Source organism: Miniopterus schreibersii (assembly GCF_964146895.1).
Source record: "Miniopterus schreibersii genome assembly, chromosome: 6".
Classification (NCBI taxonomy): domain Eukaryota; kingdom Metazoa; phylum Chordata; class Mammalia; order Chiroptera; family Miniopteridae; genus Miniopterus; species Miniopterus schreibersii.
In genome coordinates this window covers 59,589,024-59,612,904 of record NC_138107.1, presented here as the reverse complement: position 1 = coordinate 59,612,904, position 23,881 = coordinate 59,589,024, and the positions used below count along the sequence as shown (strand labels likewise).

The window sequence follows — 23,881 nt, the reverse complement described above, 5'->3', positions numbered from 1 at the left end:
TTCTTCAGGGCAACATAACCAGAAATATTACAAGTGAAACATCATGATATATGTCATGTTATGGTACTCATTACACATGCAGAGAGATATTGGGCAGTAATCAATCCTTACTTCACAAATTTCACAAGGCATCATTTGGTAGTACTAAGTATTTTGAGAATGACACTAGCATAAAATTTTTACTTTATATTAAATGCAAGAGGCCCAAGCAGTTAATCCTTATGAGGAGAAAACTAGTGCTAGAGGTTGGGGAGAAGGAACACGACCTTTCTGCTTCCAGAGACAGCTAAGATCACTGTTAACAGAAAAGTATTCAGTACAAGAGAATTCCATAGCTCTTCACTGCTCAGTTCGCTGGAGTGTATTTTGAGACATGCATTAAAGGCACTGGAAAGTAAACTGATAAAACTGAATTTCTAAACTTATACATCTAAGGCCCTGGAGTTCTAATAAGCCACTAAATGATACAGGCTAAGAGTTGAGTGAGCCATCTTTTTCTGTATTTCCTAAAGTAAATGTGTAGGTCTCTGTGTAGCTATTATTCTAAAGTTAAAAATGATTATGTTATCAAAATGCTTATGAACCAGTCACCACTATAATGTATATGACTAATAAGTGTGAACTTTTATAACATCTATAAAAATGGCTTCTGTGCATTTAAGTGGCAGTGAGGTAACCAAGTCTAACCAGGATATCCATGAATAAAGAAACATTATGTGAATACAAAAGGTTTTAGAGGCACAGGGGGAGTTATCAGGTTTGTTTTTCACCTCCTATCTTATTTAATACAAAAATTTTATTCTTTCTCCCACATAGTCAAAAAGGTACACAACTATTAAGAAATCTGGCTATGAAATAGCCAAGCTGAGATCAGATGACTGTTCTGTTAAAAGAAGGGTCTCTAGACTGGCAGTTCAGTAAGAAGGAAACATCGGCATTGCTGTCATAGGAAAGCCATTGCTGGGTGCTGACTATTTGGCAGAAAACAAAATTGCAGACGGAGAACCAAATTCCTGTTTACCACAACAATGTTCTATTACTCTGTGTACTAAATATACCATAGTAACAACCATATGATATAACAATGAAATGAAATGAACCAAAATGAACATACATTCTTAAATAGTAAGTTCAATGTAAAATAACATAACACAGAACAACTTGGGGCTTTTTTCTATAAATGATATTAGCAGGGTAACATTTATAAAACGATTCTATCTTCAACATGTCTAAAACCATGGCCGCTGCATTATTTTCCTTCCAGCCATTTTTCTTACTTGGAGGTAAATTACACAGTAGTATCCAACTTTCCTGAATATGTTACTGAAATAACTTGAAGTTCTGTGTGAGATATAACTTGATGAGAATGTGATCATAGCAATGAGTGCTAACTTAAAAATTGACAAAATTACACTTAGTTTTTTGAGGAAGTGTCTTGGACACCAACATCAACAATGGAAAGTGACATACCAACTCTCATTCTCCCCCCCCCCCCATAAAAATAGATACTTGTTCAGCTCCGTTGACTGGTAAGTCCTATTTAATATTTTCTCCTGAGAAAAAGAAGACAAAGGCCCTAACAAGTTCTTTTCCAGGGTGCTGTGCAGGAAAGCTTTTGGAAAGTGAAAATGGGAGAGCACTGATGTTACTGTTCTGTAAGGAGGGGTATCTTCTGATTACCACAGAAGATAAAGAGGCGTCATTTTCAAATTCTTTGGAGAAATATTTAAGTCTTGGAATAACAGAGATTCACTTTTCTCTGACTTTTTTACTATTTCACAACCACAGCCTATTGAACAGTTTTTATCTAGGTACTTTAGAATAATTCAGTGACTTCCATCATCAGCCACCCTCCTCTCTCACTATAAATTTGAACTACTTTGAAAAAAAATGGAAGAGTAAAATATAAAAATTGAAAACAATAGTTTAAATCTGGGCTGGTCCCTTCCTTCACATTGCAAGGTCCATTTCTTTAAAAGGAAAATAACTGGTAAAAGGAAGAGAGATATTTAGGTTATCTTTCTTTAACGTTGTGTGTATAGGCATAGAACAAAATAAAAGAATAAACCACTCATTTAAGACCAATGAGAATGAGACATTATTTCAGTGAGTGGGATATATTGACATATACTGGATTTGTATACTGGCAGAGAGGGTGGACCTTTAGAAGGTCATACATATGTTAGGGTCATCGCCATCATCATCGGATAAGCATCCTGCTTTTTCTTTCACATCCCTCCTGTGTGGGAGGAAACAAAGCCTGGTATTTTCACCCCCAATTTAAGAAAGAAGAATCTGAGGTTTAAAAAACTTCAGACTTTTCATTTCTAAACTGGAGCTGAGCCAACTAGAAAAGCTGGATAAAATATAAACGTCAAGGTCACTGGGGAGCTGGAGAAACAACCAAGCCCTGAGAACACAGCACTCCTGGGAAGGAGGCACAGGCAAGCAGTGTGAGCCTGCGATCAGCCACAGCTTTTCCCTTAGCCACGAACCCCGCCCGGCGGAGGCGCAGTTACTAGCAGCAGGAAAACCAGCAGAGCCGTTGCCATCGTGAAGGGCTGCGAAGAAAAACTGAGGGGCTGTGAAGGAAGGGGTGGAGAAACGGACTCTGCCGGTTTGCTCCCAGGCCCTTCCCCAAATTCTGAAGGGGACTTCAGGACACCAAGAGCAAGCAGAAGCACACACCTCTGTAAAGCGGGGTGGATTTGCCTGCCGTTTCCTGGTACCGAGGAAACAGGGAGGAGAAGGGCCCTGGGGAATAGCTCAGACTTTCAGTTATCCATTTCTGAAACCAGAATTTACAGCCCAGAGTTGGGTTTTGTTATTTCATTCAGGGTTATAATTGGAGTATTTAACCACCTGTATTTAATGTAATTATTCAGGTTTAAATCTATAATTTTACTGAATGCTCTCCATTTATCTTGCTTATTCTTAATATTCCTTTTTCTCTCGTTTATTTTTGGATTTAAAGTTATTTTACATAATTAGCTCAGTATGTATACCATTACAGTTCTTTTGATTACAACATGCATTTTTGACTTATCACTATCATACTCTCAGCCTTTACCATATAATAATACAAGGATTTAGAACACTTTACTCCAGCTGTCTCCCTTTTTGGGACTTAAATGCCATTATTGCCATGTTTTTAAATTCTCCATTTAAACCCCATAGGACTTAATTTCCTTATTGTTTCCAGAAGTAAATATTCATTGTAATTCATTCACTTGTCTATCCTTTCGTTGCTGTATGTTCCTTCTCGCATCTCCAGTCTTGCAACAGGGATCACTCTTTCTTTTGTTAGAAGAGCAACATCCTTCAGTATTTACTTCCCTATAGGTCTTCTGGAGAAACATTTCCTCCGTTTTGGTCAGTCTAAAAATCTTTTGACCTATTTTCCAGTGTACTAATTCATTTTTCAACTATGTCTAATCTGCTGTTAAACGCATCCATTAAGTTCTTCATATTTCAGTTTTAAAAGTTCCATTCTTTTTGTAGTTTTATGTTTCTACCGAATTTCTCATTTCTTTCATTTCTGTACTTGACCATAGTGACCTTGGTTATTTCTGTTAGTGTAGTCTCATACCCTTGTGTGACTATTTTTCATTATATGCTGAACCTTACAGTGTTTTTAGACATATCTGAGTCCTAGGATGTTATATTCCTCAAGAGAATATTCATTGGTTTCTACAAGGTGCCTTGGAATACTACCAATCTAGAATCTTCTGCATCCAATTTTAGGGATCCATCTTATTTAAAGCTGAGCTTCAGTCCTACTTCTAATTCATCCTTACTCTACGGTAAACTCCTTCAGGGTCTCAACACAGACTGAGAGTCCACCAGGCCCATCTCTCCTTTGGCAGGCTCGACCCTCTACCTTCTATCCCTGTAGACTCACAAAGTTACTAAATGACCCACCCACTCCCTTTCTTTGGGACTCTCTCTTGAATCAGCAAAATGCTCAGGGGGAAAAGCATCCCCAAAGTCAACCCCCTTGACCTCCTTAGCTTCTTGTCTTGGTAATTTTTTTCTACCTTTATCCTATGACTCCAAGCAGATTAAAAAAAAGTACAGCTTTTGTCATTGGCTCCAGGAGATGGACAGGTCCTATTTACCTAGGTTGCCATATCTAGAGGTTTCCCCAGAAAAACAAATGTCATGGGAAGATTTTCTTTTTGTAAAGGCAAGAATTCTAGTAATTAAGGTCATTATTGTCCAGTAACACGTAAAGCTTTATAAATATTTCCCCCCTTACCTGCTATTGCTTCAATACTTGGAATTGCAATAGTGCTGTAAGTACTGATTCTCTTACAGGACCATGTATAAACCAAGGAGTCTTCTGTATTTTCCGAAATGGAATCAATAAAAAAAGAGCCCCATTTTTTAGATAATGAATTTAGAGGCTTTCCCTTCTGTCCCTGAAATGAGAGAATAGAACAATGAAAACTGTGATTAATGTTCAATCTCATTATAAGTTTTCCCCCCACTAAGTAAATCAAAATAAAAAATCTGAAGGAATTTCAGCTGTTTCCTTTAACCACACTGTACACTATATAAAAAGCACCTGCCCCCGTCTTTGTTGGCAAGCCCCTTCTCATCTTTGGGGTGGGCCTGGATGCCATCCAGGAAGCTTTCCTGACCTCCCACACTCAGGTTGGATTAGGTCTCCTCCTCCGTCTTCCTACACCCCGAGTTTATCCCTAATATACTACTACTCATACCGTCTCACAACTATCATACTATTTACTTTCACGCTTGACAGATTATTAACTACATAAGGCTAAGAACTTTCTTATGTATTAATAATGTATCCCTAAGTAAGACTTATCCCTAGGACAGAGCAGGCACATAAAAATTGCAGATTAAATTAAAGACCATTCAAAAAGTACTTCTCAGTGTTCTATGGACACAGCATAAGCTTAAGAATGGGAAAAAATCCTATTCCATCCATATAACCTGGATTATAAAATCTGTCATGCTTTTCTGATGAAAATTTCGTTTTGGAGCTCCCAGAGTCCCAAATATGCCTCTAGAGTCACAATTCTTTGTGCTAGATACTCGCTTTGTGAAGCAAGATAAGAATATATGTTTATAGATGATGCTGTTTGGAGATCATTCAGCAAGAACCTATTTGGATGTCACCAAAGATACTTAAGAGCAGTATTGGAATATGAATATGCATACTCTTATGTGGACATTTAAGGTGTATCTCAGTATAATTTCTCAATGTCTAAATAGCAATTTATAGGATAAATTTCATTTAGTTAATTATCTTTTCTAAAGTAATGAGTCTGAGAAGAAATGACTCACATCACACATATGTAGCAAATGGTCCTGCAAACGAGTGATAGACTCTAGGCTGATATGATATTTGTTCTTTTGACTTAAGTTTTTCCTTCTTTACAACTGTTCCACTAGAATGAATTTATAAACATGGATTTTATTTTCCCGATCTCCTATTTTGCTTCTTTTTGCTTTTAAACACTATTTTCCCTTTCTAGATTCATGAAATCTTTTACTTTTCTTTACCTGAAGTCTTCACCTAAGTTCATTCTGGGGGCTCAGGAGTAAGTCTCAAGGAGCTACCAATTTAATGAGGTTGGACCCACAAAGGGAGCACAGGGCTTTCACGGCCAAGCAAAAGAGACAGAGTAAGTACAGTGAGTCAGCACCTGGCAGCCTCAGCACCACCCCAAATGCGTCCATGGCGCCCCGGCACTGGCTGAGAGCGGAGGGCAGGGACGACAGGCTGACCTGTGATATCCTGGCATCATTTTAAAATTACCAACCAGATCAACTATGGAGCTGAGACAGCACGACCACGTAACTGCCAACAGAGTTCATCTCTTTTGGCACAAACACACACCTTCTAAGATAAGAAAGGAAAGAGCTACAAGGAACCCTTACCTCATATTTTCCTTTCTTCTCCAGAGGCTCTGCTTCCTCAGGCTTCCAGTCTCTGTCCCCTCTGAGCTCTTCCAGGATGAGGACTGTCTCCCAATTACTATAATGACGGGCTGGGAAAATGTCTGAATGCATGCTGTCACCAAAGTAAACAACCTGCAAGTCAGAGAGGAAACTGTCTGAGGCATCAGCACTGTGAAAGAGCGGCCACCATTCACGGAAGGCAGAAGGAAATTCTTCTGGAAGATGCATCGACATCTTACATTTCCTTGAACTTTATAGGTGACCATCAACTTGCCCCATTTGGTTTGCAGGGTGCCAGGCTTATTTTAAGAAGTTATACAATGCATGTGCAGGTAGAAGAAAGGCAGAAAATAAGTGATTGTGTGCAATTTTGCCAAAGAAGCAAGAGTCTATGTTTACAGTTAAACCTGCCCCTAGAATTGAGAGCTGGTGAGTTATTACAGCTGACTTGTTACCGTGGGCTAGGTTAGCAGGAGTGCCCATCACTCCTCCAAAGAGCTTCTGGGTTGCATGTGGACCTGCTGAAACAATCCCTGAGAATGAGGTAGGGTGAGTGGACTCTGGGAAGCTCCCCTGGTATTCCGCGGCTAGACATCCACTGATCTAGTCCACACGCCCTTTACAGATGGGAACACGCGGTTAAGGGAATATGAATTAGAATCTGCAAGTCAGGGTGCATTGCCCACTGAACCCCTCAGGAGTTCCCAGGAGGCTGTGGCAACATGGGAGCCAGTGGGGCAGCACAGCTACCCACCGATCTCTCCTGCTCAGGGGGCTCCCGGTAAACATTTTTTAGATGAAAGGTCCTGCTGTTAAAAATGCACCAATGTCCAACGTCAACAATGTGACCAGGATGTCAAAAACAAGCATGTCTTTAGGCTAGTCTGCATTGTAATTTCAGTTACTGCTTATTTTATATATAAGAACAACTTTTAGGGCTTGTTATCAGGATATCGTTCCTTAGGCATCCCACACACTGATCTGGTGCTCTGGTCTCATCAACAAAGGAGGGGCTTATTACACAGACGAGGTGAGCGAACAGATTGGGAGACAGGCAGAGGCAGATTACTTTCCCACAGACAACTAAGCTAACTGCACTGAGTCACGGTGTCAGTTAGTAGGAGTTCCTGTCCGCAAGCGGGCACGGAGGGCTCCGCCTCGATGAGCAGATACCTTGGGCTCAGGTTTGCCGGTCATTTTCTTCAGCAGTTCATAAAGGTGGACAGCGTTCCCTTGGGAGTACCAGCCGGGCTTGTCCAGAGCCGGCAGTGCCTCCTGCTCTTCGTCATTCTCTGAAAACAAAGTGCGACAATAACACATCCTTTCGTCAGCTGAGCACCCAGCTGGGCAGCGCACTCAAGCTCGGCTGCGAGACACATACGCGAGGGAACCCCCGGGGGCAGGAGGCTCAGTGAGCGCCTACTACATGTGCTAACAAATATGTAAGTCGGTAATATTTGTGTTTGTAAAATATTTTTTATTGATTGTTAGAGAGAGGAAGGGAGAGGGGAGAGAAACGTTGATGTGAGAGTGGAACATCCACTGGCTGCCTCCTGCATGCCCCCCGCCGGGGATCGAGCCTGCAACCCGGGCATGTGTCCTGATCGGGAATCTAACCTGCAACCTTTCGGCGCATGGGAGGGTGCCTAACCAACTGAGGCACACTGGCCAGGGCTGTGTATGTAAAATTTTAATAGAAATTTTAATTCCACAGAATGGAATAAGTATAAGTATAGAACAGGTATAAACTGGAACAAAATAGGAAAACTCTGCAGATAAAAATTTATTGAGTACTGACTAGTTACACATTTGTGAAGAGGGGAAAAACATTTAAATTTTTTTCTAGTTTAATACAAAGAGGATTATTCGACTCCCTCATGACAGATTGTTTCTTAATATCAAGGATTTATATAAGATGTTAAACCCATATATAAAACCACCATCAATTTCTTCCTTTCTACCATCAGTTTCTTCCTTTCTTAACCTTGACATTACTGAGATTTGGGACAATATTCTTCTTTGTTGGTGGTAGTGGGGGTGCTTTCCTGTGTGTTGCAGGCTGTTTAGCAGCATCCCTGGCCTCTACCCACTAGACACCCAGTAGCATCCTGCTTCCAAGCTGTGACAACCAAAAATGTCTCCAGACATTGCCAAATTTGCCCAGAGGAGGAAAAGTTTCACAGGTAAACACCACTATCCTAGACTATTTCATTAGCATAATATATTCGGTGTAAAAAATAAAAATTGCCCGGCCGGAGTAGCTCAGTTGGTTGAGTGTTGTCCCATGCACCAAAAGGTTGCCGGTTCGATTCCTGGTCAGGGCACATGCCTGGGTTACTGTCTTTCAGCTAAAACTTCAGTTCTTTGATTGTCTTCACAGCTAAAATTCTAGAAAGAGTTGGTTATACTCATTGGCCCCACTACCTTCATAACACTGCAATCTGTCCCTACCTCTACCAGTGCTCATCAGGACGCCAGTGATCTCCGTCTTGCCCACTCCAATGGACTTTTCAGTAGCACTGCCCTCGCTGACCACTCTCCCCTTTCCTCTCTGGCTTCTGGACACTACACTCTCCTGTTCCCCCCACTACAATCTGTCTGCTCCCAGATCACACTCTTTCTTCTTTACCCTTACTGTCAGAGTGTGTCAAAGCTTGGTCTGGCTCTTTTGTCTACCCTCATTCTCTCTATATTTGATCTCATATAAGGCCACGGCTTTAAATACCACTCTATGAGCTGATGGTTCCCAAATTTATATTCTGAGCCTATCCCTGTTCTCTCGGACTCCAGGCTCATTTATACAATTTCCTAATTGATAGCTCCAGTTACACAACTCCTAGGCATTTCAAATTTAATATGCTGAAAAACGAATTCTCAATAGTTGTAACCCCCACTCCACCCAAACTTCTCTTCTGTATTCTTCCCCACGGCTGCAAGTGGTATCACCATGCACCAACCTGCTCAATTCAGAAAAAAGAAAAATTAATAACCTGAAAGACATTTTCGATTACTCCTTTCTTTTCATCTGCTGCTTCTAAAGCATCACCAAGTCCTGTGTTTTCTACCTCTATAATGTATTTTAAATATACACAGTAGGGCAAAAGTAGGTTTACAGTTGTTTATATGGAAAATAATTAAATGAAAAGACAAGAGTAAACTCTGTGTTTCACGTATTCACAACTGTAAACCTACTCTTGCCCACCCCTGTATGCACTTCTCGCCATCTCCAGGACTACTGCCTCAGACCAAACCACCACAATCTCTCACCTGGGACACTGCAAGTGCCTGGCCTTCCTCTCTGTCCCTCTCCACATCCAATCCATTCCCCACCCAGCGGCCAAAGATGTCTCTACATCACTTCTACCTAAACTGAAGAGCTTCAGCTTGCTCATGGCATAAAACCCAAGCCCTTTCCGTCAGGGTATGAGGCTGCCTGCCTCCCGACTCCTGCCCTCTCTCCCCATGCCCATGTGCCAGAACCACAGGCTTCTTCTCTGTCACTGGAACTCAGCCGAACTTCTCCTACACCGGGTCATTGCTTTAGTGTGTCCCACTGCCAGGATCACTCATCCTCCGCTCTCCTCATGACTCACCCCTCAGGTCCCTCCTTGCAAGTCACCTTGCCTGACCTCTGGACAGGCCTCTGCTGGCCAGCCACTCGTGGTGGCCTCATCAGGCGGATGCTTCCTTCACAACATGTAGCACGACCTCATGGACTTCCTGCCTTGCTCATGGGTTTGTTTATGCGTCTGTCTGGTGCACTGAGGATCCCTCAGTGCCTGACGCCTACTACTCTGAGCCTAACCTGGATTCCACTGCTTGTGTGCTGCTCACTGAGCAGAGAACTAAGCTACTGTCTACGGCCTTGCACTGAAAAGGGCTTTTAAGTGGCATGAAGAAGTTCAAAGTTAAAAATACTGCATCAGTATATTCTTATTTATTTTTCCTTTTGTTTATAAAATGGTGGTATATTTAACATACTAGTTTACCTTTGTTTTTCACTTAACACACATCGTAGATATCCCATATCAGTATACACAAAACCTCCTAACATGGTACTTTGCACATGGTTGCTAGCCAGCAGATTATTTATTGAATAAATGAAAGAACAACTCTTAAACAGAAGAAGAAAGAAACCAAAATGTAACTTACCGAGTGTCCGGAAAGGTCTCTGAGTTGGTAAATGGGAGAAGAAACCAGGCTTCAATGCATTTGTAATCACGATGTCAAAAAAATCTGCAAAATCATTCCTGAAAAGCAACAGGATTCTCAAAAATTTATTTTAAGGAATTAGAAATGGTCTATTTAAAAAAGAACTTAATTTTCACCTATCTACTTGACCACACCATCATTTCTTAATTTCTGATTAACCTTTTACATGCTTTATAAGGTAAATCTTACACTGGAAATAAAAGGTGACTTAGCACTAGTATTCCTGAAAAACACCTTGATATAAACATAAGAAAAGAATGAGCACATTAACTCTAGGTGCTAAGCTTTTTCAGGATAGTAATAGTCACAGTAAGTGAATTCAATAGTTTCTAATAGCTAGAAATATTCAAAGTTATGTCTTCAGAAAGCGTTCAAAATGTGAAGACACTTTATTTTGAAAATCAGTGTAGTCTTATAATGTGGCAACTTGTAGATAACAATTGTTTTCAGTCTGTATTTAATGCTATGTTTAGGATTATTTGGGATGGCAAAGGAATGGCAGTTTTTGTTTTTGAGGGACTCACTGTTGCATTGGGGAGATACTATTTACCCAACATTCCCCAATACTTTTACAAATACAAACCATACTAAAGAGAAATTAAGATAGGAAGAAAAAGCCCTGGCTGAGTGGCTCAGCTGGCTGGAGCATCATCCCGCACACCAAAAGACTGCGGGTTTGAGTCCTGGTCGGGGCACATACCCAGGGTGCAGGTTCGATCCCCAGCTGGGGCGCATATGGGAGGGCAGCCAATCAATGTTTCTCTCTCTGTCTCTCCCTTTCCCTTCCTCCCTCCCTCTCTCTCTAAAACAACAACAAAAACAAAAATCAATTAAAAAAACAAAAATCAATTAAAAAAAAAAGACAGGAAGAAAAAACTTTGGTTTCTTTGCTAATGAAAGAGCGATTAAGACTCCAGAGTGTTCACTCTGAGGCACGGTTCCACCACTGGGAGAGTGAAGGTCTCCATAAGAGGCACCTTCCAAGGCATCTAGGACTTCAGCCTTAATTTACTTTAAGAATCTGAAGTGTAGGTATTATTCAGAAAGCAGAACATCCACTCCCAGGCTGCAAGTATACCAAAGACCAACTTAAACCCACATGTGCTGAGGAACATGGAGCCGGAGGCCAAAGAGGCCAGTTTTTTTTTGTTTTTGTTTTTTTTAATATATCTTTATTGATTTCAGAGAGAGGAAAGGAGAGGGAGAGAGAGAGATAGAAGTATCAATGATGAGAGAGTCACTGATCGAGCCCTCAACCCAGGCCAGAGGCCAGTTTTGAAAGTTTTTGCTTTCCACTCCCAGTATTTGCTGAAATCAGAGCAAGAGTCTAAAACATCCAGACCATAGATTCCCTGGTACTGCCCAAAAGAATGACATAAGTAAGTATTAACACACACTGAAACTTACCAACTGCTCTGCCTAATACTTTACCCGTACTAAGCTATATAAATATCCCCTCAGACCTATGAAGCATTATTGTTCCATTTTTAAGGAGACAAAATCGAGGCTCAGTGAGGTTAAACCTGCTCCAGATCACAGTAAGTTGCAAGGCAGGGCTTGAATCCTGTCTTATTTTTAAGTCTATGCATTTACACTGCCTTGATTTTCATGGAAGTCAATCCCATCCCTGGTTGCGCTAAATGGTGAAGTACGTATATGGCTCCACACTGAAAAGGCTACAGAGGGGCTGTACTCCAGTGACCCCTCAGGAGTATAACCTACAGCTCTGTCGCTCAGTAACCATCCCCAGCTGAGAAACCAAAATGCACGGAAGATGGCATGAAGGACATGTGCCCCATCCACCCTCCAGGAAATCTAAAGCCCAGATCATCAGTGAGCTATGAGCATACTGAACCCCAGGAACGCTGCTTTGCGAAAACGTACTTGGGGTATGTTGCAGATGTTGAGAGATGTTATGAGAAACAACTGCTTGCCACTCAGCATTGTTTAATATAATGATAAGGTCGTAGTGGGTTACTTTTTAAAAAGCACTGGCCTAATCTGCTCTCAGTATTTCACAAGACCATGAAAAGAGAATGTCTCATCACTTACCCAAGGATATGTTTGCAGAGAAGTCTACAGTAATCACTGTGAGAACTGGTGATTAATACAAGGATCTTCCCAGCATTCTTTAGCTGCCGAAGCCACTTTTTCACAGATTCGGGACAACTGTGTAAATACTTGCCTGGATCTCTTTTTATTTCTGGAAAATATATTCCACAGTTTTCTGAAAAATAAAAATTTCAAGGAGATTTTTCTTTTTTTTGACTCAGCATAAGTATAGATTAAAAAAACCTAGTAGTTAGTACTGCTTCTTAAGAATGCGTATGCTCTTTACTTAAAAACATAATGATGGTTGAAAATGTCTGCTGAGAATATTTTTGGCTGACTAACAAGAACTGATAAACTGTTAAAATATAAACAATATAATGAGCATTCTCAAATCAGAAAACCTTACTACATTTGAAATATCGATTGATATTCTTTTTTTTTAAATCCTCACCTGAGAATATTTTTTCCATTGCTTTTCAGAGGGTGGAAGAGAGAGAGAGATAAAGATAGAGAAACATCGATGTGAGAGAGACACATCGATTGGTTGCCTCCCACCCATTCCCTGACCAGGGCCGGGGATCGAGCCTGCAACTAAGGCACCTGCCCTTGACCAAAATCAAATCTGAGACCCTTCAGTCCGTGGGCTGACGCTCTAACCACTGAGAAAACCAGCTAGGGCAATAAATAGTCTTTTAATCGTTCAGCATATATTTGCTAAATACAGAAAACAAACAAATAAATATGCAGATAATGCACCAAAGACACATCTTTGGCATGAAGCAGCCAAGAAGGGAGCTGGGTTCCTCAGAGTCACAGTGGTGTTGTTTCAGATGGGACTCAGACTAGAAGAGCTAGTCTAGACAGCCTCTGAGAGGCCCTGAGATGTCCAATGGAAAAAGAAGTCAGAAAAGGCCAGAAGGCACTGCAGTTGACAATGAAAGCTGAAGAACCTGAATCACTGAGCTGGGGCTGCTGACTCTGCCCCTTTGGGTGTTTAGACAGTCCAAGGGGTGAGGCTGAGCTCCAAGGCAGACAATGGCAATATCTCCAAAAGTCAGGTCAGATGCGCCTGCTTGGTGCTTTAAAAGTTGTGGGTACTTGGCAGACAACTGAAGATGTGGTTGAAATGCTACTAAGTTCACAAAGCACTTTACCGATGCTGTTTTCCAGGTATGCTAGCACTAATAAGAAGACAAAGAGAACCCAAGTTTTCACTTTCTTTAACTGCTAGGAAAAGAACACATGCTTAAATGAAATAAAATGTGAATGAGCTTGTACTGAATGATAAACTGCAACAGACACAGGCTACCCCTGAAACTCTGTACAGTGTCATGCACTTGAAATAACAGAAATGAAAGTTACATTCCAAGAATATCAGGACAGGAAAAAGAAGAGTCTCTAAGTGAAAAAACAAAATAAAATGAAACAAACCCAGAAATGGTAGTAAATACTGTTGTGTGCCTGCCCAAATCCACTTCCCCCTCTCTCTTGGAAAGCACTGATTTCATTTGAGGTTTCACTCTCCGCTGAGGGCTGGGTGCTCAGGAAGGGCACGAGTCTCTCAGTCTAACCTACCCCGGTAATTCCTTCCCCTGCCAGCAAGTCGCCGAGGACAGTGCGGGTGGGAGACCAGGAATGGCCAGTGAGACTTTAGGGGAGCTTTGCCGGGGTTCTCTGGAGTCCTGTACACCACTGACAAGAAGAAGTCTACAAAGGAGGACACGCCCCTTCTTCTATTCGGACGTTGCTATGACCTCATGCTCTACCTTGAACTGCCTCAGCTATCTCCAACACAAAGCCCGAGCCTGACATCCTGGCAACGGCCTAGTGGAAATCTGAAAGGAGCCGGGTCCCTGACCACATCACTGGGTCTCTGGCTAAGACACTGACTTACCACTGCTGGAAGCACCGCCCAAATTCTGGACTTCTACTGGTCATGTGAAATAACTCGCTTTAATAAGAGCATAAACATCAAGGATATCACTTATCTGCAACCTAGACTATCTCTCTTCAGAAAATAATGCATTGCAAAAATCAATCATAACCAGACCGAAAAAACAAGAGTATGTTCTACTATGAGAATAATATTCAGACGCCAGGAGACCGAGAACAAAAACAGTTTGTAGTTCTTGCTCTTCTTATATTTTGCCCGAAAGGGAGGGACATTTGTGTGTGAATCTCTAGGCTCTCTCAATATCCCCAAAGCTATATAATTTTTTAAAGCTTTTTAATCCCAAAACCTTAAAAAAATTAAAATATTCTGTTTCTCAGGGAAAAGAGGGTACTATCTTACTGATAGGGTCAATTTAAGAAAGATAAAATAATACAATTAAGTAGCTAAGAACAGAATAGTTTAATGAGCAACTATCAAAGTGATGGTAGAGGCTGTGTCTCAGAATTTATTATATAAAAGAGTCATATTGTGAAATTATTTTGGCCAGAAAACAAAGCTTTTGTAACAATAGGAATTTTATGGGCTGGATAACAAAATATTTATAGTATATAATGCTGAAAACATCTATATACTAAGCTGTATTTAGAAACAACTGCTGAGAAAGGCCATTTTCCCCTTAGTTATACATATGTGTCTAGTGCCATCTAGTGATCAAAATATAAATTACTATTAAAATGCTACTGTCCCATTTCCAAATGAATTTTTGAAAACACAGCATATATATTTAAATACTGTACTTTAAAATTATTGCCTAGATTAATTTTATTAGTATCTCTTAATAAGCCTAATGAAAAAGTGTGCAAACATAATAGTTTAGTTGAGGAAACTACTCTGAGGTAATAATGGGGGTTCCTTGTTTTGTTCACAAGGTAGATTGAAATGCACAAACTAAAAACAGACAAACCCTGTACAAATAAATACCCAATGGTAGATTATGGGTTGCTTCTACTATAAAAGATCACTGGCTGTTGCTGGGAAAAATACTTCCATCTCCTTGTAACCTCAAATCATTAAAGTAATAGGAGATAAAATTATACAAATATACACTAATTTTTAAAAAATGTTTTTATTGATTTGAGAGAGAGAGAATGGGAGAGGGATAGAGAGAAACATCAGTGAGAGAGAAATATCAATCACCAACTACCCCCTGCATGCCCCTACCAGGGACTGAGCCTGAAACCTGGGCATGTGTCCTGACAGGGAATTGAACCAGCGACCTCTTGGTTCATGGGCGGATAGTTAACCACTGAGGCGCAAGGGCTGGGCCACACTCCTCTTTTTTTAAATGTATTTTTACTGAGATATAATTGACATATAACATGCATGTTTAAGGTGTACAACATGTTGATTTGCTACATTTATATATTGCAATATGATTACCACCTTAGGTTAGCTAACAATTCTATCATGTTATATATCTATTTTGTGACGGGACCAATTAAGACCTCTTAGCAATTTTAAAGTTTATAATACAGTATTGTTGTCTATACTATACTCATTTTTTTAAATTGAAATAAATCAAGCTACTGAACCAACAGAAGAGTTAGGTTAAACATACTACACTGAATTACAGTTGTCTATCAATTAAATTATCTCCCCAAAGAGACTGTAAAGTTCTAAAGGGAGGGCGTGTATCTTTCTGCTTGGCATGGAGCAGGCATTCAATGAATACCTAAATCAGTGTAGGGGCAGACACAGGGACATTTATGTTTATTTATATTCAAAGTAATAAGATGGCTTGTAACATATAACCTGTGAGTGACAAAAGCATTGCCTATCAAAGTCATCCTACCTAAAGTACTTTCCTTTTTTTTTTAACCCCATATTGAAAAAAACATCATGCTTAATTATATTATGATCCTGATAGATTAACACTGACTGCACAAGACAGGGGATTTTGACCTAAGGTGGAAAGAAAGGAATGGCCTTGTTTGTTTTCAACTCACAAAGTAGCCTGTGTTTTCAGTTAACCTCAAAGGAATCCTATTTCACTGCCACTTTATGTAACTCGTTTTCCTGGCCTCTCCACCCCTCTAATATCCTTAGATGCTGATGTTTTCTGCATGCAGATGGGATTAAAAAGTTACTTATTTATTTTATTGGAGGGAGGGAGGGTGGGAGGGGGAGAGAGACAGACAGGCGGGGGGGGGGGAGGGGGGCGGGGCGGGGCAGGGATGTCTGTTGTTCCACTTATTTATGTGTTTAACGGTTGATGTACCCTGACCGGGTACCCACATCCTTGGCTATAGGGACAAAGCTCCAACCAAATGAGCTAACTGAACAGGGCTGAAAGTAAAAATCTTAAAAAGCTAGTTCTAAAGAAAAAAAGTTTAGCTCTCCTATATTAAAAACCTGGTTAATATGGGAATAAACAGCAACGTGTTGCAACATTCTGATACGCACACAAAATGGCCTGCATATACCAAACACAATTCAGGATTTAGGGCCATCTGTGGTGGTAAAAAAAAAAAAAAAAGTAAGTACAACCTGAATATTAAAAATACTTTTTAATTTAACAAATTGTGCCATATCACTATTCCTATCATCACAGACTAAGTAAGCATTTTTTCTTGTTAACTGCCTCACTACTATTTGTGTGATCTGTGACTACAGTTTTCAAAGCTGTTGTCCAAGGAGATTACAGTGTCAGGATGCTAACATCTCCACCAGCAGCCTCCAGTTAAGGTCCGCTGTTGTTTCCATGGCAGAACATCATTTAGGAGAGACTGAAACGCTTACAACTTTTACAAGTTATAGAACAGCATGCTGGTGAACAGCGAAAATGCTTGGCTATGAATTAAATGGATTTGCTGCTAAGGAATATTTGTGAAATATACACATACACAATTTTTTTCTTTTGGCCAAGAGATACTCAAATATTTTTTGAAGGATAAAAGAGACAAACAATACATTAAGTATATTCTGATTTTCTTTTTTTTATTTATAGAGGGCAAAAGATTAAACTAAAATTTAATATAAAACAAACATATCCTATTTATGATCCCTATATGGTTTGTTTCAAACTAATACATTAATAAATAAAGAAATCTAAAATATCTAGATTGAGTAAAGTGAAAGAAACACTCATTTGTAAAACTTTGACAACACAAAGGGGTTTTGCTTAAGGTAGCAAATTAATGGAGAAGTAACATCTGTTTACTTTTTTCCGGCCTTGAATTGCCTATCTCTGGCGATAAGGATGGCTTCTAAGCTCTTGGAATAGGGAGGGTACATTCACAGGGGAGATTTATTTCCTGCTTTGGGGGACAAAGGACGGTCACAGTGGTCTTGCACTGGGTGCATCTCCAGTTACTTTAATCAAACTAATCAATATGACAAAATGATATATTTGGGTCAGCCTGCCCCGAACCCCATCACCTCCAAAGAGTAACGCAAAGGTTTCTATTCTACAAACATTCACAGGGTGTACATACATATGCAGCTTATGTCAACATAAATCTTTTGAACAACTTAAAGAAAACCAAAATTAACAAGTATTTAAGGCAAATTCTACATAATTCTTTTGACTTCTCACTTCAAATGTGAGCTACTTAGAAAATGAGACAATAACCAATTACTGATACACATAGTAATTACAACAGAAAAAAAAAATTTTGTGAAAGGGTTACCATCCCCCCCATTTAACCTCAACTCAAAAACTTTTGAGATTTCTTAAAAAGACTGGTCTTCAAAGAAAGATGCATTTTAAAGATCATATTTTATCACAAGGGTGCACTGTTTCCTTAATTACTTTAGTTGAAATATTCTCAGCGTCTTCAGAAATACCTTTTCTGACTAATAAAGTCAAAGGTATTCAGAAGAGTGACTAACTTAGAGGAAATCAACATCAGACAGACAGATTATAGTCACAGCTATTGATATACATTCTGTCTAATTATAGTCACAGCATCTAGAACTGGAAAGAGCCTCAGAAATCTTCTACTTCAAACCTGTCCTGTTAGAGATAAATTAATAGAGGCCACAGATTTTGCTCAAAACTACAGTTAGTAACAAGCTTGGGAAAGGAACAGAATGCTCAAGAATCTTAGTCCACTAAACCTTATATGGTTACCTATGTAACCATATTGCTTACTTGTTCAAATCTCTGTATTCTAGGTCTAAGTTACCTGGTGATCAGCATCTCTTAAAGAAAAATAACATGTTCATAAGCCGAATGCTTTAAATGCTACATGCACTTTGCTCTGTAATTTTTCAATAATGCGCTTGTCCTCGGAATTTCTAGACATTCCTTGTAGTCAATGAGCTGATGTTATCTATGCCATTGTCTGGGAACTGAGACCTTATATTGAGATAGAAAAAAACCCAAATACAGGTCTTACATTAAGGAATAATTAAATGTCTTCTTTGAATGCTCTGCCCTCCCTTTGCTGCTTAGGAATGCCTGCAGCTCGTCACAAGGTTATGTTCTCTGTGGAGCCCTCCCCACGCCCTCCCCTAGTCAGGCCACCCCTGGGCATCACTGACTTTACTCGATAATAAGCACTTGCAATGAGCGTGTTTATGTAATTTTTCTTCCTCCTGAGACTGTGAGATCTTATAGGAAGGGAGCTGTCTTTACACTCATGTTTACATTCTTGATGTCAGGCAAACAGTAGAGGATTAATCATTGTAGAAATATGTGTGTGTGTGAGAGAGAGAGAGAGAGAGAAAGAGGGGGGGGGAGAGCCACCCGACAAGACTGACCAGATGATGATAAAGACCAGAGGTTGGCAAACCACAGCCCATCAGCCAAGGAAGGTTTTACATCTTAAAGGGTTATGTAAGTATCTATAAAAAGCCTATAATCTTTATAATCTTGTCCTTTAAGAAAAAGCTTGCCTATTCCTGATATAAATACAGTATTTCTAACTATGGGGCAGTAACAATAAATGATATATGGTTATCACTCAGTATCAGAAAGTGCCAATAAGCCCTGGCTAGTGTGGCTCAGTTGGTTTGGTTTCATCCCATGCACCGAAAGGTTCCCGGCTCTATTCCCAGTCCAGGCATATGGCCGAGATGTGGGCTTTGACGCCCCCATAGGGGGCATTCAGGAGGCAACTGATTGATGCTTCACTCTCACATCAATGTTCCGCTCTCTCCCTTCCTCTCTCTCTAAAAATCAATAAAGAAATCTTAAAAAAATAAAAGATAAAAAAGTGCATGCCAACAAGATTAATTAATGAAATCATTAACTTCAGAGACTTTGTTTAAAGGTTATGAAATATGAAGCCTCTCAGTAGAATGACTATTAGAAAGTCAGGTGATAAAACTGCCTTCTGAAAGACAGTATAAATACCTTTGTGTATTCATGGCAGTGGAGCCCCAGACATGATGTACCTGATCCTCAGTTATTCTCTGGCCTGGGTCCTCTAACAGTTTATTCTACTGAATGGAGCCAGAAAGGGTTCCATTCACTCTGCCATTCTGTTAAAACAAATCGTAATCTGCCTTTGCCACTGCCGTTATGACTCTGGCACACTTTATTTTCAGCGTCTGAATTAAATGTCTTCAGGCTCATCTGGTTTGTTTGTTAATAGAGCAATAGTAGGGGCCACAGTAAGACACTGCAAGCCCAGGGCTGAAAGCTAACAGCTGGTAGTATTTTCCCTTGTTAATGTCAGAGGAAGTAGAAAGATCCAAGAAATGCACATGATGACACGATGACATCATCAGAAGGACCTACAGAGGGATGAATGGAGGCACTGTAACCACAGACCAGCTTGACTGCTCCTATCCTATTTGATGAGGTGCTGAGTTGTTTTTCAGAGATAACACACCAAAACCACAAGCCATGAAGCCGAAGCATGCCCGGAGGAGAGAACTGTGGCCTCGAGCTGCACCCAGAAGCAGTCTCCCACCTTCCCGGCCCCCAAAACAGATACAAAGGACAAGGACATAACTGGAACTTCAACACCAGAACCAGTTCCGAAGCCAAGGGTCCACTGTCCAGGAAGATCCAGTGTTGATGCCCCTTTACAGTAAATGGCCAAGCTCCAAGGTCCTCCAACTAAAACTTGCCCCACCAGCACTTCCACATGCCTATTCCCCCAACCTCTTCAAGCCCTTGGCCTGGTCCAGCGCGCAAGATGGATCTGAGGCACCGCTAGGTCTCCCGTGTTCTTGGTTGGCGCCTTCTGAATCAATAAACCTTCCCCAGCTCGAGTTTTGGCCCCTGAAAGCATCAGGCGCACGGACTTCGGTTCAGTAAAAGCACAATCGCCTAAACCCAGTTTTACAAATTAGCTGCTAAGAAACAGGACTGTTTTTCTTGGTACGGCAAATTAAGGATGCCTCCGGGTAAAACCTGGGACAAGCTTTAGGGGCTAGCTTCAAAGAAATAAACTAGGTTTTGCCTCAAATAGTTTTAAAATGTATTTGCCAGGTACAAAACCATCTTGGAAGGTTTTGTTTTCACCAGAGGAAGCGGGCCCACTGATTATCCAGACTTGAAACCTCCCTCTCACCTCCTCCAAAAGAAAGAAACTGGAAAAAATTAGGACTGAAACAGGACAGCTCGGGGCAAAACAGGCTCAGTGATGTGCCAATGCTTATTCCTTTTTAAAAAAAGTTACAGCTGAATTCTCTAGCTTTGAGGCATCGGGATCAGAGACAATACCAGGAACAAAGGAGTTAGTTATAAGCTAGACATGAGGGTTCATTTACTACAAATGTCTTAAGGAAACTTGCCTCCCACTGAGGACTCAAGTGCTCAATTGTTTAACAGTTTTCAACAAACAAAAAAACTGAAACAGAACTTTCATTCTATTTCTTCTAACCTGGTTTATCTTTTGGAGTATGTATCCTAACAGAATGCAAAGACAGTGTTTGGTATACACATACCATGCTAAATTCAGCTCCTAATGGTCATAAATAATGAAAACTGATCAGTCCTGGGAAACCTGTCCTCATTCTACAATCCTCTTTCCTGAGGCACAGAGAAAGCCTGGGGGCACAGCTGGAGCCTTTGTCCCTAACAGCCTGCAGCTCTGCCAGGAGTGGGCAGGGTCTCTGGTAGAAAACAGTGGGTGCCAGTGCAGGAAGACTCGGATTAGAGCTGCGTGCGGCTGGCTCCAGCGAATACTCTCCAGGCAGGACTTTTAACCTTCTTAGTCTCTCTTTTTTCTTCTTTGGCCTGATTCCTTTATTCCTTTCACCTTTTTCACTCTATCGCCTTCCAATTTAACTTAATATAACACGTTTATATCTCTTGAGTATTTTTCTGAACGAACAAAACATACAGTCATATTAATATGACAGCTATATGTATTTTTTAAACACTGAAAAATGAAATACTTTTAAAACCAAAAATCAAAAACTCTGCCAGGTTAACATGAAAAATCTTAAGAATAATGTTAAGAACTGCAATATATATATATATATATAAAGGTTTTGAAAGGAAGATATTTTTCTGCTTTCTCTCTTTAGAACACATTAAGTCTACAATAAAAAACAAAGCATTTACTTCTATAGCTGCAGACTCTATTAACATTAATAGGAAATATAGGTAGAGAAATATTTTTCCCGCTAGTGCCTAAAACACACGACCCACTTACTCAGTGAGTATCTGGGGCCAGGCATGATGTGGGCACTGAGGATACCAAGATGACACCTGGTTCTCACCTGCAAGAAGGCCTCAGTGCTGAGGCAACTGAACTGGAGGTGCAGTTTGAAGCGTGCTGGGCTAGGCAGGCCACCAGCATGCCAGGGATGCTGGGAGGGAAATGACCGCTTCTTCTCAGCAGGGGGTGAGGACTGGAGGGAAGGTGGGATCTGGACTGGGCCTTCGTCAGCGAGAGGCATTTCAACAGGCCGTGAAGGGTCAAGAGCAACCCAGCAGAGAGAACAGCAGCAGAAAGGTACAGGCTGAGAAGTCTGGGAGAGGCCTGGGGCTGAGGCCACAAGAAGCCTGAGTGGGAAGTGAAGGCTGTTCGTATTGTCTAGACGACAGGACGTGTCTGTTCCTCCTGCAGCGCCTTTGCTCAGAATGTCTGCGGTTCAGCCCATCCCATTATCAACATAAGCCATTACCCCAAAACCATTCTTCTCTGCTTTGCTTAAATTCCACCCTGCTTTTATGGGTCAGCGTAATGCCCACTTTTTCTTGTCTTCTCTCTCCTTTAAATATCCCAACTGTTCTAGTTCACACACTCCAACTCTTATTCATAGATTTTTCTATACAGTTTAATTACATAACAGATTTTTATCTTTCACTTAAGCTCCATAAAGCAATTTTCTTTGTACTATTATAGTGGTTAGCACTACACAGATGAGATTCTAGGCACACAATACATTTAATAAAGGTAATGTAACTAAAACTTCTCTTAAGAAGGTTAAATATACTCACTTGAAATCTTAGGCTATGGTACTATGTGGTTTAACAAAATAAACCATTTCTTCTATAGTCAAAGGTAAACTTTATTTCTGCTCAATCTAAACAAGGCCTACTTATCCCAAGTTGTAAGGGAATGGAATCTTAAGGTTAAAGGGATTAGGAGCAGTAGTGTAAATCTGAATGTTGGTGTATATCTTCAATCTTTCAGAAGAAAGCACAACAAATCTGCTTTAAGCAGAAGTCAGTTCTAGCTATTAACACAGAGATCCTATACGTTTCCAGAGGACCCGAATAAAACAATGCTGTAATAATCAAACTATTTACTGAAGAAAAATTATATTCTGACTTTCTTTTGACCTAAGGAAAAATCTGTTAAGAAAACATATGACATAAGTGATCAGACCATTTCTTCTTGAAAGGAAAGAAGCTGTCAACATAAACTCAAGAGGACCCAAAAGCCCGCGATTACTCAATAACCAAGGAAACATTCAAAATTCAATTTAAATGAGGCAAATATTTTACTCACAGTGTTTGGCAAATCTTAGCAATAAACACTAAATGAGCTATGTGTACTCAATGAAGAAAAATGTGAATGAAAAGGAAATTGCACTAGACCTCATAGATGACCAGTAACTGTCCAACTTATCTGAAAACTATGACAAAGGAAAATGTTTTTCCTTCTAGATAAGAACTCCATTAAAACTTCAAAAGGAATTTAATCTAAATGTCTCATGCCAGCAAATTAAATCATTATAGAGCAGAGGAGAAGGGAAGGGAGGAAGGAATTCATTATTTGCAGATGACTTCATTAAGTAATGGCTATTGCTATTAAGGAGAGTGGCTATTCCATTCTTATTGAAAAATCTTCAAAGGGCAGAGCAGTTCTGTGTGGAGCAGACACACATATGTAAGCACATTACAGCATACGGGTATTCCTGTGTGGTCTTGTATCCAATCTGGACAGTCCTGATTCAAGACTCAGTCATGCAACTTACTTATTAGTGAGTCCCTTAGTCATTCAGACACTTTACTGACTTACCTGTGAAACGATGATGATTACAGAACCCACCCCCCTACGGTTATTGTGTGCATTAAATGCAATGATGTGTGTGAAACGCTTAGCACAGTGCTTGGCACCTAGTAAATACTCCATTAGCTATTGTGGCTTAAATATAGGCAATTAATCAACTGTGAGCCACAATGCATCATGGAATTGCCCAGCATGGGTCCAAAATGCAAGGTTTCCCTTATGGAAGTGGCACTTACTTTTAAAACATATTTTGAAAAAACCCCAAGTCTACTGAGGGGGTGGCAGGGTGGTCCTTCTTTTTGTCACTTCTGGGGCAAAACAAAGGGCTAGAGGGCCCACTGCTCCATTATATATCATTCCTTTTTTT

At 40.3% G+C, this 23,881-nt stretch overlaps 1 protein-coding gene across 7 annotated transcripts in view; it reads right to left on the bottom strand.

Moving 5' to 3' along the window:
• Positions 1-23,881, bottom strand: part of NT5DC1 (5'-nucleotidase domain containing 1) — a 107,400-nt gene that overhangs the window by 2,436 nt on the left and 81,083 nt on the right. For 4 of the 7 annotated variants that reach the window (XM_081141293.1, XM_081141294.1, XM_081141289.1 and 1 more), the window contains 5 exons: positions 12,196-12,370; positions 10,084-10,181; positions 7,105-7,223; positions 5,911-6,063; positions 4,259-4,421 (listed from right to left, as the gene is read on the bottom strand). In XM_081141293.1, the coding sequence (XP_080997419.1) occupies positions 4,259-4,421; positions 5,911-6,063; positions 7,105-7,223; positions 10,084-10,181; positions 12,196-12,370 (708 nt within the window). The remainder of the gene's footprint in view (positions 1-4,258; positions 4,422-5,910; positions 6,064-7,104; positions 7,224-10,083; positions 10,182-12,195; positions 12,371-23,881) is intronic. The other 3 variants (XM_081141291.1, XM_081141290.1, XM_081141292.1) reach the window with 1 other exon arrangement.